The sequence below is a fragment of the Aplysia californica genome, unplaced genomic scaffold (genome assembly GCF_000002075.1).
Source record: "Aplysia californica isolate F4 #8 unplaced genomic scaffold, AplCal3.0 scaffold00034, whole genome shotgun sequence".
Taxonomy (NCBI): domain Eukaryota; kingdom Metazoa; phylum Mollusca; class Gastropoda; order Aplysiida; family Aplysiidae; genus Aplysia; species Aplysia californica.
In genome coordinates this window covers 1,082,345-1,101,819 of record NW_004797304.1, presented here as the reverse complement: position 1 = coordinate 1,101,819, position 19,475 = coordinate 1,082,345, and the positions used below count along the sequence as shown (strand labels likewise).

Sequence of the window (19,475 nt, the reverse complement as noted above, 5' to 3'; positions counted from 1 at the left end):
TTCTACGTTTGAACATCTTTATTTGATTTTAAAACTAAAGGACATAATGAATACACACACAATGACACAGCATGACAGGTGACAGTCTTTGATTTTGTTTAGCATCAAGAACTAAAAAACACACGCAACTCGTACACATATACTATGTCAACAGAAGGTTTTGACTTGTTCAGAAACAGCACACATGAGAATAAGAGAAAAACAAATAACGTCCATGCATATATTCTGGAAGTTCATTCACTATCTACTTATTTCAAAGCTTTAAATGATGTGTCAACCAGTAAACCCACGCTCAACACCATGACAGCAAAAATACATAAACTCACCTATGTTCAAGACCACCCAAAAGAACTTGAACCATAAATCCTTACCGATGGTCTCGTTAATGACATCAATTACTTTTTCTTATTTTCTGAAATATAACCCTAAAGCCTGTAATGTATACTCATTCAGTTCACCACCATTCCACTTTTTTGTACAAGAACTATAAGACTATCATAACTTATGTCCTACAAAGAGGAACGTACAACAGTCTTGCTGGCATCGGTCAAAGTGATATCAATATTCAACCTGATGTCTCCTACCCAGTAACACTTTAACAACAAAAGTGCGTATGTATTTCAAAAGCCTGATGAAGCCTTTACAAAGAACTTTAAAGCATTACGTTTTGAATCTAACCGCAACAGGAGAAGGATTTTAGAAAATAAATCAATAAATGCAGTAAACCATGACCTACACTAGTCTTTAGTCACATCCTGGATTTATTACAGCAACAATCTGAACCAGATGACATCACTAGCATCAACAAATGTGTGGACAAATTTTACACCCCCATTGACACAATCCAGCGCCAACCAAGCAAGATATATAACTGCAGTAAAAAAGACTAATCGTTCATCAAAAGTTATGGCAGTGGCTTACTCTGTGACAAAAGTAAAATGCAGGAGAGACATGTTTGAAATAGCACTTTTCCTCCATGAACTCCTTTTGTCAAGGGACAAGAAGGTAACCTATCAGATGAGAATGGATCATACATGTACACTGATAACAAAAGTACAAATAGTGCTTGGCGGAACAAGTAAATCAATTTGTTTGTGCAATGCTTTATAAACCAGAAGACGTGAAGCACTGAGAAAAACTAAATCCGATCAGCAAAAATGACTTGGTCAATACTCAAAATAAGAGATTCGAGAACTTATATTCGTAATGAACAGTAATGATATGAATGAGTTGGATAATATCAAAATCAAAAGGCATTCTAGTGCCCTAAAAAAAAAAAAGACAACAACAACATTAACAAGACATGACGAAGGATGGGATTACAATGGTAAACGTTACAAATATCAATATATTGGCATGACAGGGTCACTCGCAGACAGAGCAGTGGAGGAAAGGTCATGGTGAAGAAAACAATGAGAATTTTTATGTAACGATGGCAATTACTGGAGATGAATGAATTGTGCATGAAATACTGTACTTCTAACGGCAGAACACGCCATCACAACTCACAGAGACAAAAATTACCCACTGATGAACGTTTCTCTAATCTTCTAGAAGTTCAAACTTGAGAATGACTCTTCTGAAAAACCACAGAAGTTCACCTCCTTGTTTAAGCCTTTCCTGTAAACATTCTTCTTTAGCAGGGGCTGCTTATTCGCTCAACTTTTTGTTCCAGCAACTATCGAGCTTCTGCTGTTTACATTCTTTTGCAGTTAATGGAAAATGGCAGGAAACTGTGACTGGTAACAAAACCACACCTACATGATTTCCTCACAGGAAATGAAAATGATGCTTCAGCTAAAACGTCAGTGATCAATCTTTACCTCATTTAAGCCTACTCTTGAGAAAATATTGTGGGAGAAAGAAGCTGTCACATCCCACCAGTTCCGGCCTGGTTGGATGCTGGCATCACATTTCGCCGACAAGCTATGCAGCTGTTCTAAGCCAAGAAAGCAATGCTTTTTATGAGGGAGGAAAAAAATTAATTTATTCTTTTATCAAATTTATCACCTAATTTATGTATGTTTTTGTTTTATTTTTTTGTTTTTACATTTAGAATTTGAAGTTTGACAAAATATACTTGTGCACATGCAACACATACCATAGATTTAAAAACTACAATAAAAAATTTTTCAAAAATTGGGGCTTAACACATCTGAACAGTTGGTTGAAAATTTGTTACCTGCTGTTTCCAGCCAGGTGCAATCCTAACACTGCATTATGTTCCGACCAGGTTGAACAGGAAAGTGTAAACCATTTCAGACTAAAATCTAGTCTTGAACTCACATTTATCATTTCACTTCTTTCATTACATGCCTCTCATTCTTAACAGTATAATGACAGGACAGTCCTAAATTTTATGAGAAATATTAACACTAAAATCTTGTACAAAAAGGAAAACTTCACAACTGTGTTATAAACATAAAAACAAAACAAAAAATTGACTTTTCTACAGTAAATATGCCTACATAATAGATTTTTTGTATGGCTCTGTCTGTTTTACACAATTTTTTAAACAGAACAAACAATGCCTTTAATAGATTAGATTGTAAATTTATTTAAGAAATAGAAACTAAATTGCACTTTTACTCTTGTAAAATAGTCTCATATACAGAGCTTACAAACAACTACTACATAACAGTCTTTGGTTTCTACACAGTCCATGACACAAAAGGGGACAGAGCTGCTATAAAACATAGTTTTCCAGAAACCTGTACAGCCAAACAACATGTAGAATATGTGAACATACTTTGTTTTATTGTAGAACTAACAAAAATCATTCAACTTGAAGGGTAGGTAAAAGCAGATAACTGTAGACAACTTTATCATATTACTTACATTACTATCTAGTTCATTAACCAACATTGACTAATCAACTAATCATAAAAGCATTTCTTACTTCAGACTGTTATAGTTTAAGGAATACACTCATCACAAAAGTATATTCTCTAAGAAATTGTTGCTCAAACAGAAACATTTTTCAATCAAATAAACTTTTCTGCAACCGTATCTTTTTCAATAACACTCCAGATCTAGTACGGGACAATACTGAGATAAAAATTTGAATACAAAAATACTGCATGGTGTAACAAAAAAAAAATTATTTCAAAATTTCGACATCAGGTCAACAATGCCGTAAAGGATAAGAAATTCCAGTGAAATAAAGTAGGAGCCCCCCCAAAGGATATAAGGAATACTGTACTCTACCTCCAGAGAGTTATAAATGAAAACATCATCGTTTGATATCTACTTCAGACATATCAGCGTATCAGAAACATACTGAGGTAAGAGGTGAAAAAGTTGCCTGAGAGAAACTCGCATTACAATAAATGTCCAGAAAGTACTGAAAAAATATCCACCTTCATTGCAACCACTCACAAGGGTTAGTTCAAAAACACCCTAAAACACAGCAGGCTGATCTTCAACATTCAAAAAGACCTTCCTTCATTTTGAAAAACAAAAACCTAGGGGAGAGGACAACCCATTGTCACACCCAGAGACATCGAGTACAATTTATGACAACACGTCAAAACAAAATATATAGTTTCTCTCAGACGTTCATTCAGCACACAGCTTCTCCTTCTCCGACCTGACTCTCTCCGACCAATGTGGGAGAACTTGACAATGACCATCTGCCCAACATGCGCTATCAGCTTTCCCCCACTGCTCTCCCCTCAGTCTATTTCAACCAAAGATTTCCTGAAGCTGCCTTCTTGAAGAGCATTCATGTCTACTTTTTTTTAGGGCTTTTCTTCTGAAAAAAAAATATATATATATATAAACGTTAAATAACAAATTCTGCCTCATTTGAATTAGTGTACTTTCACAACTGGATACCATTGTTTTTAACAAAATGTCCATATGTTTCAATTAAACTGGTAACCACAAACATTAAAAAAATGTTTATTCAGAAAAAGTAATAAAAGAGAATACAGTAAAAAAAATAAATAAACAACAACAAAAAAATCTTCAGCGGAAGAAAGAAAATCGACTAATGATATCCTCTAACCAAGTCCAGACTGCAGTCAAATATGTCAAAAAGTTGGTAGTGAGAGACAAATAATCCCATTTCTATAAATGCGATAAATACTGTAAGACAGACACCAAAAAAAAAGAAATCATTATCATACTGTACATGACCCGCAAGAAAAAGATCACATGTGTATTAACAAATTGATACTACCATACTACGGTGGTGTCATTAAATTAGTCTTACACAGGTCAGTCATTCAACGCTTTGTTTATGGTTGAAGCTTTTTCAAATTAATTCGGTGGAATAGCTCTTAGCATTCATGTACTAGACCTCCAGTCTCCTTGCCAAAGAACTCTCCTTACCATCGAACTTATGCAGTACAATTAATAGCTTATTCACTTTGTAATACAAAAATAGACATTCAACACATCATGAGACACCTTGGCAATTTATTTGGTTCAAAGAAATGATCATCCATGTTCACACGATGAGGCTCGATCCACAAACACTTCTCGTCCAACAAATTTTCGTGAGATCATAGCACAAGCAATGGCACGTTGATTGTCTGTTTAGTTTTTGTTAAAGTTTTATAGCACTTGCAACACAATAACGTCATATAAGTGCAAAGGATTACAGATCATGTTACAAAAGAGTAACAAACACAAAAAAGGAGGAGAGATCAGAATGATAGATGTTTGATAGGAAAAAAGGAGAAAACCATATTAGAACACCCACCAACCATCTCCTGAGTTTAATTGATCAATAGTGTCTTATAAAACGTTGATGGAATATCACATACATTTTAGTATGCATGTACGCATGCATTCCATCGTCAACCAAATTTCCTTGAGGAGGGGATTAATAAAAGTGGTGTCTATTTATTTATTTTTCTATTTACCTATTATCAAAGATTATGACCACTATCTAACACTAAGCAATCTCATCCAGGTTCACTTACTGTGCTTCCTTTAGGCCGCCCACGACCACGGCCCGCTGACTGCTTTTTGGCCTCAGCACGCTTGGCCTTCTCCTGAGAAAAAGGAAGGAAACATGCCCAGATGCTCGTTTTTATTCTGTACTTTAGAACATTTTAAAAAACCACTTAACAGCCGTTGGGGGGGGGGTATTATTACATGAATCCTTTAAAAGGGAACAACAAAGATTTGTTTAAAAATAAAGTGTTTAGAGAAAGAAAAAAGAGATGGGAAAGGGAGAAAGAGAGTGAGATTCAAAGCATGGGTGTGAGACAGACAGACAGAGAGAGAGAGACACAATGACAGACAGACAGACAGACAGACAATGACCATCTACCCAACAAGTGAAAAGTCCCATATTTTTAGTGTCATTCCACAAACGTCCAAGTCTATGTCTGGGGGCGTACAGATGAAGCTGTTATTGCGAGGAGAAAAGTGGCTGTACAAGACATGTGGTCGTTACACACATCACACAGGACTGATCAAAATGAAGACAACAAACTATTTACTTCTGATGTCCCAACTGGGGGTGGTCACAGGCTTACGACTAAATGTTCTGTTTTGATTTTTTCTTTTGGAAAGGGGGAAAAGTAAAGGAAGGTTTTTGTGGCATTCAGATGTTTGTTTGTTGGGTTTTTTTTTAAATAAATGATGATTTTGTGCAAGGTTGAGACAAAACGAAATATGTAGGACCAGATGTTCAGAATTCTTTATTTGGCTTAATAACACACAGAAGGTGCGGGTACAGACTTACTAGTTTATTAGAACAAAGCAACCAATGTAATTGAACAATATGCCCAAGGGGCCTAACTTTACACACACCAGGTTTCTCTAATGGAATAAGTTAGAGAGTTACTTATAGACTTAGAATGTTTGGTACAGAAATTGCACTTCAGAGATCATGTACATCAAGACCAAGTGCCAAAATAGAACAAATGGGTTGTGACCACTCAGCGAATAAGTGACAGTTCATGTTGACATCAATTGACATATACTGGGTTTACAGACTGGATAAACAGTGACAGCTCATGTAACTTATGATTTGTGTAAGAGCTGTGGGCAGGGTTTATAGATTATGACAGACTGCTTCCCTCACTAGCAGCTGAAAATGTATTATTACTATTACCGATTGGTCAGCTTGAGTAAACATTAGGAGTGACCTAAACAACATGTTTGGTTCATTCAATGGAGGGACTAACAATAACGACAGGTGAATGGATTATGTTGGCTCGTCCACAGAGTCAGGGGCCAATATATCATTTATGACAAATCATAGAGCGATGAGTGGTTTGCGTGGTCATCTAAGACAGGTATTTTTTGTTATTGGTAGATAACATATGGTGGCCATGACCACGTTGGACAGGTGACCGTTTTACACAGTGAAATTATTATATATTACATGCGACGTCACTTTTCGCCCGATTCTGTTACCTTTAGTTAGCGTGACTCAGCAGCCCTCCGGAGCTCACGGCTCGGGGTCACGGGTTAATGAGCCCTGAAGCGACTTTGCCGGTGTCGGTTAGGAAGTTTGCATTTTTGACTATGTTTAAAACGATATAACTTCTTCCCCATCCCACACAGCAAACCATTATGCGGATGTACTAAAAGCTCAAGGTCTTGAGATTTATTCTGCGTTAGAATGGTTAATTTCTGTGTCTTAGTTTTTGTTCTAGACAAGTGTTTGTAGAGCAACCAATTTGTCCAATTTTAGTTACAAACTTATGAATAAATGATTGTTAATTTTAAAAAGGCACGACAGATCTCTCCAAAATCTGTGTTAAACTGACTACGAATATCATGTATTTTACCATGAGAAATCTTAAATCTGCACAAGTAATAATAGTCAAGTTCTAAGATGCACATCTGCATTTTTTAACTAAAGAGGATCAGCGTTGGCTCTTATTTTACTATTAAACAAGAGAAAGTTATTCTGTGGTTGTTCATGAATCATGCAGTGTCTGTGGCAGCCAGCATACAAGTAAAAAGAAATTACAGTAGTCTCCACCTAAGATCCCGGTGCTCGGGAGCAAGGAAACGCGGGATCTTAGGCGAACCGGGATCTTAACCGATGAACCCAGGAAAGAATCTATGTTGACCCATGTTAAGGCTCACAATCGGTAAAATGGTCTCCCTCCACTCTACAATGAGCTGACGTGCCCCCTTGGTGGGTTTATGGCATATGGCGAGCAAAGAGTGGTTAACGTTGATGACCTTTCACGGTGCATAGTGGCATGAGGCGAGCCATTTTCACTTATTATCCTATCATGAGTCTCAGGATCTACGATTACCCAGTTGCCCCTCCTATTTCCCTGTCAAAAATTTATAGCTTTCCATCTCTGACCGAGCCCCTCTCCCCCCCCCCCCCCCCTCCAAACTGCCTTTGTCGTTACACACCATTACGTTGTGAACGCACCAATTAAAATTCAGTCTGTCTCACAAATTCAGGAGTAGAGACAACTGCTGCAATGGTCAAGGAGGAGTTCACGGTTCGATGTGATCCCGCCAGGAGCGAACTTGTAAGCCCTACCCACCCAGCGAGTGATGCAAGCTTAGGTGGCGAGCTAAGGTGTGAGTGCGATGCGTGGGGAAAACAAACGCGTCGGTCAGTTCACACCACGGTGTGATCCCGTCTGGGGCAAACATTGTATCGCTTCATCGAGTTTTACAACATGTATGTGATCACATTCACGATAGTGGCTGATCTTTGACGCGACGGACAGTTTATTGATCTAAACTTTTTATTCTTGGTTGATCGGCTGTGCCCACCCGGGGTTTTTTTTGTTGGCAAATTATGATCTGAAATGCGGGATCTTAGCCGAATGTAGACCATCAGAGCGGGATCTTAGGGGTGACTTTTGTATAGTAAAAATTCTGTTTTCCTAAAACAACGGGATCTTAAGCGAACCGGGATCGTAAGCAGTGGGATCTTAGGCGGAGACTACTGTATATCGATTAGAAAAACCCACAAAACTGTGTAAAAACATGGGTAGAGATAAACTTCTTGTATGGAATAATAATGACAGCTAACACATTCATTCTTAGCTTTGTGTCGGACATATACACGAACACAATTATGAATGTAAAGAAATCAGTCACATTGTCAGTTATTGCAAAGGGTCATAGAAACGAAAATAAAGCTGGAAAAGTCTGGTGCTGATTCAGTGTCCCTGGAAAGCTAGAAATTATTCTTATAACCCAATTACGAGAAGTCATCCCTATTATTCACTCAACTTACAAAACCTAGACTTAGCATTTTAAGTAAAGTAAGGAATTTCTGGAGTGTAACAGATACTGTTCGTGTATTACAATGAAGATGTACTCTGGCACTAAAATTGATTTGTATTTTTCATAGAGAAACTAAATGGTAACTTTTATAAACTTTCGAGAAAAAATGCGAATATTCGCAATTATATTAGGCACATAAAGTTGTATTTGGAGGAATTACTAGACAGCGAATTGTGTGCCCGTTGGATAAAGTTGCAAAATTACAGCTTTCTATTATATGCGCAGATACCATCTTTTGTGAGTATCTGCACCAATGCCATGTCGTTCATGTTACAAAAGTTCAACAGATTTTGTCGAGGCCTTTCTTTTAATATTGATTTTTTTCATTCCTGCTAGGCCCAAAAAAATTACGATTTAGCATTGCCGATTCCAGCGCGTCTAACGAAATAACCAGACAAGTTACAACGTAAGTTCTTTTTTCAGTCTCAAGAGCAGAAAAGCATGCTTTGGGTACACTAAATGAAAATTACGATATATACAAGGATGCACCTAAAACTGCGTTGAAAAGTACCAAAAATTAAGATCGGCCCAGACAGAGCGGCGACAGGGAGCTGACCCCCGTGACCCCGACGTGATAAGGCGCCCGGCGGGGAACCTCCCGCGGCAACTAAAATTCTACTGCCGGTGCTCCATGTACAGTATACTCATATTATAATATCACTGGGACTGCTCTGAGAAAAATCTTACATCATTCCTGTACCATGATCAGTCGGACTGAAAAAACAAACTGTTAACTAAAGATAATGAGAGCGCTACAAGATGGTTTACTCTCTAAAAATGCATCCCTAAAAATCTTAGCAGTTTCATAGATGTCACTACTGGGGCTGAAGAAGGAAACTTTTTCTGTCACTCCTCAAATAGAAATAAATAAGTTCCTTTAGAACAATCTTAGCTGTATACAAGATACATCCCACTCTAAAATAGTATCAACCATGCACTAACATAGATAACTCATTCCAGAATTTCTTAAAACATTTTTTTTTTTAATAAATCTGAAATAGTGAACTTTTTTTCTATGCACAATTTTTGCTTTTTTAACTAAAAAATACTTAGGTCAGTAAACCAGACAAAAAGAACCCAGGAAAAAATATTATATCCTAGTAGAAAGAAAAAATCTTACCTCAGCTGAGAGAGGTGGCCTGCCTCTTCCTTTCTTTTCAGCTGGTTTGGGGGTAGCAACCTAAAAATAAGATATATTCATTCTAAATAAGTAGGCAAAGCTGTTGAGGAACACTGGCCCCAAAAAATATTTGAGAGCTAAATTTTTCTTCAAATCAAAAAGAAAAGTTAAAGTACCCAAACTTTATGTAACACCGTATCCACACTAATTTTTGACCCCCTTCATTGCCTTATGATGTACATGGTACCTCACCAAAATGAGTAATTTTTAGCTTTGTACCATACCATAGACATCACAAAAATTGGCATAATATGCCATTCTTGGTTGCCTATAAGACACTAAATGCATGACCCACTGTTTGTCTGGCTCTATTTCTTCTGCACAGAGATTCTGCCTCAAGCACAGTGTGGATTCATGTTCAGAAATAAAAAATGCCAATATCTGTTCAAAATTTTCTAATATTACTTTACTGCTTGGTTTGTAAGCAATTGATAAACACAGATCTAGTCTTTGCAGACAAAAGCTTGCTCTCTCAAAAGGTAAATACCCAAATGACTGATTAAAGGCAGCAAATTTCAGGATACTAGGGAATATGGGGATGATAATAGTGAAGCTCAAAGACCCAGGGTCTAAATGTCATGAGTGGGCCAGAATCATTCACAGAGTTTTCTGGCACTGAGGCTGATGAGACTGTTGTCCAGGCTAACGAACTCAGCTGAAAATCAGTGCTGTCAGAAGGAACCCACACCTACTCACAAAAAAGGGGTTTAAGATATATAAATATGTCTAAAAATAAAAAATTTTTAAAACTCTTCAATCAGTGATACCTATTACAATGAACGTTCCAGTTTTGTTTTCAAACCAAATACAGTTAAAAACATTAAAAAGGGTATTTCAGAAGCTGAAAAATTTGTTTGCAAATTTTATGTCATGTCAGCTTGATCAGAAATATTTCACAAAGGACGATGGTAAACCATTTACTATACTTAAAACAAAGCCTTGACTTCCTGATCATTAGGCTTCTCATTTCTGACTCCTTTCACAAGATAATCTACAAAGGAAAAGTACTGCTCCACCCAGCGTGAATACTTTACAAAGACAAAAAAATATACCTTCTTCTGAGCCTTTGCAGGAGAAGCAGCTGTCTCGCCCTGTCGAATTGAAATTAGAAAACATTCAAGCATATGCAATATAAAATATGCATCACTACATCACACTACGTGGTGGAATCAAACGCTCGTCAGTTTTTGGGCATTGGTATCATCTTAAAGCTTCTTCATTATCTTGCTTTAGGTGAAAATAATACCCATCTATCTTGAATAGAAGTCAAGACATTTGCAATTGCATGATATGGGAGTCTCCTGGTATCAGAGGTGAAATTAGCAGGAACATGGCTGCCAAAGTTTGGTGACTTCCAAAGCTTAAGTGTCCTTGGAAACTGCAAATTTATATTTTGATTCCTTTGCCTTTTATCAACTTTATTGCAATTTCTAATAGAATGCGTTTTTAAATGGACATAGGGGACTCTTACTGCCCAGAGGTTATTAACCTCTCATTCAAAGGTCACGGGTTCAAATCCGGGTGGCGGCGGAAAATTTTTCTTTTCTAAAATTGTCCCATTTCACCTCTTTTCCTGCTCTCTTACAATATTCTGTCGCCTGGGATGATTTGCTCCTTTCCTATCAAACATTTATCGTCTTTATCTCTCCTCCTTTTATGTGTTTGTTACTCTCTTGTAACACCGCTAATCTCCAGCACTTATATGACATAATTGTGTTGCAAGTCCCGTAAAAAGCTTGCTAAAATTAGAACAGCAGAAAAAGAGCCTACCATTACACTGCATACATGGATAACTGGAGGTGTCTTCTCTGGCTCAGAGGTTGACAATTAATGGACCCCCAGTGCTTGCAGCCACTAGCTGCAATTTTATACACTCTGTCATTTTTAGGCCAAGTCCATGCCCTGATATTGTCGGTCAACAAAGTTCTTTGTCCACCCCTGGCACTTTTGCCCCTCATCTTGCCTTCAAGTATTTCCTTCAAACGGCAAATATATATGCAAGTCTTAACATGCAATATCAAATAGAAGACAAAATGTCACTAAAGAAGAATAAAGAATAGATGAAAAGATTCTCTCAAATTTTAACATACTGCAAAGCTGAGACACAAAATTAGATCATCTCATCTGTAAAATAAGAAATTCCCAGGTTGGCTGATTTGCTATGCCAGCTATATTTATAGCAACATCACAAGAGTCGCTATTATCTATAGGCCAATATATATATATATACACATACAATGTCTCCAATTTTAACTTTTTAACAACCAATATCAAATTTTTGACACGCCCAAGTCCTATTCATAGAAAATAATCAGAGCCTCTTTATCTACAATTCTACACCGGTAAGAAAATAATTCAAAAGATGTGAGAAATAATTTTTTCCTCTGGTAGTCTGCACTTGTAACTTACTTAGCAAACAAAGAACAGAAGCAGTCAGAGAACTTCCACCTACATTCAAAATATATTACATCCTTATACTTTTGTTAAAAAAACAAAAAAAACTCAATAAATAAATAAAACTTATGCGGACAGACCAAGTCTGATCTGAGGCAAAATACTCTCCATTACCTCATCATTGGTAGCCGCATCATTAGCAGGGGCCTGGGAACAAATAGAGCACAGTTCTTAAAGGCAGAAATAGAAGTGATTCTTTTTTATAGAAAACATCATTGCAAAATTGTTTCTAATCATAATATTCATGAAAGAATAGAATTTGTTTCATCAAAATGCATTTTACAGTGCAGCCGGGCACAGGTAACACAAACACGGAAAACTCTCAAAAACCACAGATAGCTTACTACTACAATGTGACATTCCCCAACTGATACACATCTTTAATTTTCAGTTATATCAGTAAACCTGAATTATGGATGTGTCAAACACAAAATGGTCAATTCCCAATGTGTTTGAGTAATCCATGCCTGACTATATGTGGTGCCCTTAACATACATATTGACTGAGCTGGCAACCATCTTTTAAAAGATTAAGAGCACATATTTACATTTTTAAAAATTATATAACAAATATCTGTTCCAAAAAAAAATATATATATAATTATACACTTGATGAGAGGTGCCTTCTTTGCATAAAAAGGCTGTGATTTGGAAAAAATAAGAGAGCAAAGATGAGCTTCATAATACATGGATGCCAGATTTTAGTAACAAAGACCTACTGGGTAACAATGAAAATGGTTTATCTTACAGTCACAACGCTTCCAATTAAATAAATAAAAATGTTACACTTCTGTCATTTGACTACAGAGCAAGTCCAACTAGATTTATTCTGTTCACTGCTAAAGCCAAAGGCACTTGTTACTTTAAGTCATAGCCTTATTCAGCCTCTCATCTTTACTTTTCTGATCCAGCAGCCATCTGAGTTCTAGCCCTTCAGCCTGATTATTCAGCCTTTCATAAATCTCCATTCTTCAGTACAACAAGAAACTGTCTAGTTTTTTGTTTTGTTTTTGGATTAAAACTCATAATATATGAAATTAAATGCTTTTAAATTTTGCCTGAGATCAAAAGACTTCTCTGGATTTGCAGCAGTGCTGTAATAAACCTCACACACCTTTGTAGCTTTCCTCTTTGGCATTTTGGTCAAACGTGAGGTAACTGAAAGAAGAGAAAGAACAAAACAAAAATGAGATATTAGAGAACACTTTCCCTGAGAACTTGTTAGTTTGTTTGACTCAAAAAAGTACATGGACACAACAATTTATAACAACGATTTAGTACAGAAAGAAAAAACAAAATTGATAGAGAGAAACACCAGAAGGGAAGAAAAGAAGTAGGGCCTACCAGTAACACCCAAAATGTTTGTGAGCTTCATGTCATCTCAATACTTAAATCATTCCAGTTTTGCTTTGTCCTGAGGAAAATCACTCTCATAATCTTCCTGCCTGCATGAGAAACCACAAGTGAGCTTCTTCTTGCAGTAAGCTGACTAGGCAAGAAACTTGCAGATCCAAGCATAATAATGATATAGAGAATGACCCCAACCAGCAATGATCCGATAGCAACCCTCCTGCAGGACCTATGAGGTGACCACAACACAATGTCAAAAAATGCTGTGCAGAAGAAGTGAAAGTCAAAATTATGTTGCCAGATGGTACCTCAGCCCGCACGATTTTCAGGAATCAGTTACTGGCCACTTTATGAATGTGTGTGAATATTTAACTCATGAATGTGTGTGAATATTTAACTCAGTGAAATAATAGCATAAAAGCTTGTCAATTCACCTTCACTTTTTTCCCATCACAAACTTTCTGCTAAACAAGTATTAAAGTTGCACTAGAATAAAACAGCCATCCAGTCTTGGCATCGACGTAAATAAAGTTCTACAGCGAGCATTTAATATTTTAAAGCAATTCCAAAGAGAACTTCACAGCTTTTTTTTTTTTTGGTAAATGAGTTTTACAGCGCTTACAACAGCACAAGGTGAATTGAGCACAGGAGACACATTAAACATTTTCAGTTGGTCGGAAATTTTGAATTTTGCACTGGTGGTGGCCAAAGCCTACTTTTATCCATTTTGGACAACCAAGGGGTCTCTAACTCCTAAGGAGCACATCTTGCACTCGGGATCTGAGATTTTTCACCCTTGTCCGAGAAGGCTAGAGTTGCAGACACCTTTCCTACCAAAAGATCAGGAGTGCGGCTGAAAAACAGCAGTAATAAGGAGCCACGAAGTAGCAGTAGAAAGGCTGTAGAAAGAGTCAGGAGCCCAGAGGAGGGGACAAAGGAGGTGAAGGGGTGGGGGCAGAAAGTGGAGACGAAAGCAGACGACAGAACAATATTCAAGAGCAGGAAAGGACGTAAAAGGAGAAAATTTAGAGAAGAAAATTTTTCGGCGCTATCCCCAATCAAACCCAGGACCTTTAAATGAGAGGCAAACACCTTAACCTCTAGGCCACAAAAGCCCCCCCCCTCCCCCCCTTTTCACAACTTAAAAATCAAATTTTATTGGGAAAAAAATTGCAAAACAAAACAAAATACCTAGGTATTCAGCTCTTTCATGATGCAACAATACTTCAGTGCTTTTGCAAGCCATTTCACTAAGTATGGACTAATCATGCTTTAAAAAAATTAATGAGCTCCCCTTCACTGATTTTAAAAATTAACTTTTTAATAATTTAATAACATGAGATCAAGCCTACTCTTTCCCTTCTCAACTCAACACTCACCTTCTTGACCTCTCCATACACTGTGATTGAAAACCAAACGGTCTAGAGAATCAGCAGGACTGCCGTAACGAGCGACCACCCCAAACAATAAAGAAGAGACTTAGCCTTAACCCTGACCCCACCCCTGACCTTACCCTAACCCAAACCCAAACCATAACCGTATCTCTCTATTCTACTCCATTTCATGGTCGCTCATTACGGAGTTCCTTCCAGAGAATCACTCAGCCAAGATGCAGAGTTAAATTTTTCTAAGTGACTATTTCTCCGAACGTTCGGGAAAATAAAGTTGAACTCTATTTCTCCTAACAGTTTCCGATCTCGAGATTTTTTGGTTATTTGCGAGATTTAGGCGTCATCCTTTCATAATTTCATTCTGCCATTCTGCGAGGACTGGGAGGAAGAATTTTTTGTATCGGATTCAATTAAAAATTTTTTTAGAGCTAGCTAGAGATTTTTAAATGTCTGAATATTCAGACACTTCAGTTGTGGTTGGAGCAACGTTCCCGGACTATACTTCATTTAAAAATACCTTCAAAAGGAACTGCGAGAAAACAAGACTGCTCCACCTTGGCAATAACCTATTTTGCATTTGATATTTTTAAGCAATTCCAAAGAGAACTTCACAGCTTTTTTTTTTTGGTAAATGTGTTTTACAGCAAAAACTACCCCCCCCCCCCCCCCTCCTGGTTCACACCTTACACACACACATGCACACACACACACACACACACACACACACATACGGGCCACTCCATTCATCTACTTATTATCAACAAATCTCAAGAAAGGAAACAGTTCGGAGAAATAAAGTTCAAGTTTATTTTCCCGAACGTTCGGAGAAATAGAGCCAGGCTATTATCAGAGAAAAACGTAAAGTTATAGAGACATGTAAATTTGTATCACTCCTTCTATCATGCAGCCCAGATAGCTAGGTGCCTAAAAACCTAGGCTACATTTTGTCTGTCAAACACCATATATTATGCTGACTGCTACTACAACTGTTGCAAATCAAGTTTTCAAGAAAATCTCAAACATTATACGCGTGTCGAACATTATGCGAACATTACAATAAAATCATCAATGACATGGTGGGAAAAGACTTGATAGAGGCTTACCGTGCCATACAGATCCTGTTGTAACCCCAAATATGTTTTTTAATTGAGCGAAATATTACCACGCAAATACCCACCTACTATAATTTACTTCTAATGAAAACATCAAATACAACAAAAAATGATTTGCGATAGTAAAAAGTCAAAAAATTTGCTCTGTGTGTGTGTGTGTGTGTGTGTGTGTGTGTGTGTGTGTGTGTGTGTGTGTGTGTGTGTGTGTGTAGAAAAATAAAAACAGTGATTATTCTCAATCGGGGTGAGGATAAACTGGATATTATTCTCACCCGGGGTGAGAATAAAATTTTGTACTATTCTCACCCCGGGTGAGAATAACGACAGCCTACTATTCTCACCCGTTTTTTTTTTTTTTTCGGGCATCATAGGACCCCTGTCACTGAGCGCTCCAGGCCACAAAACTCGCCTCCCTCACTCAGCTGAGCGCGCGAGTCGACTAATTTATTACTAAAATCGAGAACGGGCGGGCCAGCTCTCGGGCACGGGAGGCGATTATTGTCGATTTGGGGGGGGGAACCTTATCTTTTGACCAAATAGCGTCACCTTTTGGTGCTACAGTATCAATTTATTGGTTCTGTATCGGAAAATTTTACTCTTGAATGGTTTAACCAATCAAAATTAAGAAAAAAATAAGCCTAAATTCAAGACACTGCGTTCCTTAAAAAATAATCGTGGGTTCTACTAACTAGGGATAACAATTAAACATGTTTTTTGTGTTGTAAACAAATGCCAATTCTAACTTTACACATGACAAACATTATTTCATTAACGAAGTGTATACAGACCCGGTAACCGGGAACAAAGTCACAAAGTATACAGACCCGGTAGGGGAACTCTTCTGTGATTTCGGGAAGTTTCAGCGCCCAGACCCGGTAGTGTGTGTGTGTGTGTGTGTGTGAGAGAGAGAGTTCTTAAAAACATACTACTCTGGCAAATGAGTTCCTTTCTGAATTTAGAATATATTTGCACTTGTCTAGGGTTTTGGTGAAGATATTCGTGCATACTCTCAACTCAAGATTTTTAAAAAATGAAACAATAACAATCCCCGCGGGAGCCTAGAAAAATCGGCCAGTGCTCTCGGGCAGGTCACGAACGGTCACTCTCTTACAATTCACAAATTATTTTCCATCATCCGTTCTCAACACCCAAGTAGACCTATAAATCCATTGCATTCTCAGACCGGGTGAGAATAGCAATTTAATATTTTTATTCTGGCCACCTCTATTCTCACCCGGAGTGAGAATAGTGCAGGCGAGTCTTGTGGCTATTCTCACCCGGTGCGCGTTCACCAAATTTTGCGTTCACCCTAAACCACAGAATTCTACACTGTGATAACAGAAAAATTGTAGAATTCTGTGCCATGAACAAACGTTCCATTACAATTGTAGCCTACTAAAAGCGTACAATTTTGTCTGTGGGCAGTGGAGAGAGAGAGAGAAAGAGAGAGAGGAGTAGCGCGAGAATTTCCGGGCAAAACAAAATGGCGACCCGCGTAATTCGGCTCGATTCGAAAAGTTAAATAGCCGTAGCATCTTTGTAGACAACCAAATTTATTTACTTTTGTGTTTTAACATCATTTTTTAACTTTGTTTTGGTCAATTTGATCGTCCACACCGATAGACAGTATTCAGAAAGAGACAGAGAGAGAGAAGAGGGGAGGAGTTGATCTTGCGAGAACTTCCGGGCGGGTGAGAATAGCCACTTTCTTTTATTCTCACCCTGGGTGAGAATAAAATGGATATTATTCTCCCCCGGGTGAGAATAACATATATTTTATTTTCACCCCGGGTGAGAATAACGACAGCCAAATAAAAAATGGATGAATGAACAACTTATAAGAAGGTGCACAACAATACTGTTACTGGTTAGTTAATACCGGTAAATAACGTGAACTGAGCATGAGATAGAGGAGTGAAATTGAAAAAATACAAGTTAATTTTTCCTTTCACTGAACAGTGTTTCTATTCCAGACCATCCACACACTGAGTCTGAGTAAAAACCAGGTACACAAGACACCGGCGTAAGACGAAAACCAACCATCCGACCAGTTTCTACACTACACTACACTACACTACTGCACAATAATTAGGGATAAAAGAGTTCTGGGCTGATTTTGCTCTGCTATACTATTGTTAGAGTTTCAGCTGTTTTATAAGCCAACATACGATGCACACTGCTGAGATCAGAGTATATTTAGGAACAGAACATTTTCATGAACATCCAAAAACAACACAGCGGGCGCGAGTCGTGCGAGAAACAGCGACCATGATTTCAATTTCAAACCAACGCCAAAGCCAAAGCCGGCTGCTCCTGGCTCCAAACCTTCCAATAAAACTGCTGAAATGAGCGGTACAACATTACTGATACAAAAATAAAAGAAAATGCATGCAATTCTAATTATCTACATAAAGCAAAGACAGACAATAAACGGAAAGCTTACAATTCTAGATCAAACTCCAAAGAAACACAACTGTACTGTGTAGTTCCGTGTTTTTTCTTTTCTCTCACTCTCTCTCTCTCTGCTCTCGAATGTGAAACAAAGATCGCTTGCGGTCTCGGCATTCGGTTCGTCGACAACGAGAGAGCACCGAAAGTTGCCGAAAGATTCTGAGCACTGAGCACTTGCGGTGATCTTCTATTGGACTCCTGGACGCCAGACAGGAAAATGAAATTTGAAAGGGTTTGGATTGGGGGGAGCGAACGGTGTCAAATTCTTTTTACGTGTTTCTTGAATGTCTGGCCTTGAGTGTATTTTTTTTTTTTTAATTAAGTCGACTAAAGAGCGCAAACACACGTACCTTTTGAGACCGGTATTCAGAATCAGTTATTATTATAGTGCCATTTTTGTTTGGTTGTTTTATTTTGTTTCGTCGTCGGCTGTTGTTGTTGTTGTAGTGTTGTTGTTGTTGTGTGTGTGTGTGTGTGTGTGTGTGTGTGTGTGTGTGTGTGTGTGTGTGTGAGTGAGTGTGGTACACGTTTAATTTTAATTAATGGTCAATAACTCAGATTATAGAATAAATACTGACGTTGGCTCAGACTGATGAAACTGCAGGGTTGTTGTTGTTTTTTTGGTTGGTTGAGGGGGGTTTTTTTGTTGTTTTTTTGGGGGGAGAGTGTTTTACGGCGCTCGCAACGTACTGCGCTGCAAAGGGTCATAGGCTAGACGGTCAGAGATCTTAGACATATGAGCACGTGGGACATATTTTCAGTTGGTAGGAAATTTTGAATTTTGCCCGGGTGGCGGCCGAAGCTTTAGCCTACTCTTATCAATTTTTGGACCACCTTATTAAGGGATAGACTTTAACTTGCGCCACTTGCACGCGGGACCTATATCTGAAATTGTTCGCCTTTGTCCGAGCCTAGAACGCTAGGTGTAGATCTTTCCTACCATAAGATTAGGGCTGTGGTTGAAAGACAGCCGTAAGAAGGAGCCAAGGAGAAGCAGTATAAGTGGTGCAGAACGAGTCGAAGGAGCGGGGCAAAGGGGGTCTCGTGGGTGACGGTAGAAAGTGGAGACGAAAGCAGGCGACAGAATAGTGTTAGTGTTAGGGAGCAGGAAAGGGTGTGAAAGAAAAAAAAATCATCGCTATCCAGATTCGAACCTGGGACCTATTGAACGAGAGGCGAATACGTCAGCGCGCGCCCCCTCCCAAACGAAAAAGCTTCTCCATTTCGTCTTTTAAAAATTAATTAATTCATCTATTTATCTACCTACTGGGTTGGGGGTGCGTTGGGGTTGGGGGTTTTTTTTTTG

At 38.1% G+C, this 19,475-nt stretch overlaps 1 protein-coding gene across 5 annotated transcripts; it reads right to left on the bottom strand.

Annotated features, from left to right (window-relative positions):
* Positions 1–18,306, bottom strand: LOC101855166 (coiled-coil domain-containing protein 71). Of its 5 annotated transcripts, none has more exons than XM_005091684.3 (8): positions 17,887–17,994; positions 14,595–14,614; positions 12,980–13,023; positions 11,981–12,013; positions 10,465–10,503; positions 9,353–9,412; positions 4,932–5,003; positions 1–3,754 (listed from the first exon to the last, which is right to left on the bottom strand). In XM_005091684.3, exons 3-8 carry the CDS (start codon positions 13,001–13,003, stop codon positions 3,731–3,733), a joined length of 252 nt encoding a protein of 83 aa, XP_005091741.1. In that variant the 5' UTR covers positions 13,004–13,023; positions 14,595–14,614; positions 17,887–17,994; the 3' UTR covers positions 1–3,730. The 5 variants fall into 5 exon arrangements, with proteins under 5 accessions (XP_005091741.1, XP_035829730.1, XP_035829731.1 ...); XM_035973837.1 differs by having other exon boundaries at positions 14,595–14,653; positions 17,887–17,965; XM_035973838.1 differs by having other exon boundaries at positions 14,595–14,636; positions 17,887–17,951.
* Between the last annotated feature and the right edge of the window lie 1,169 nt (positions 18,307–19,475).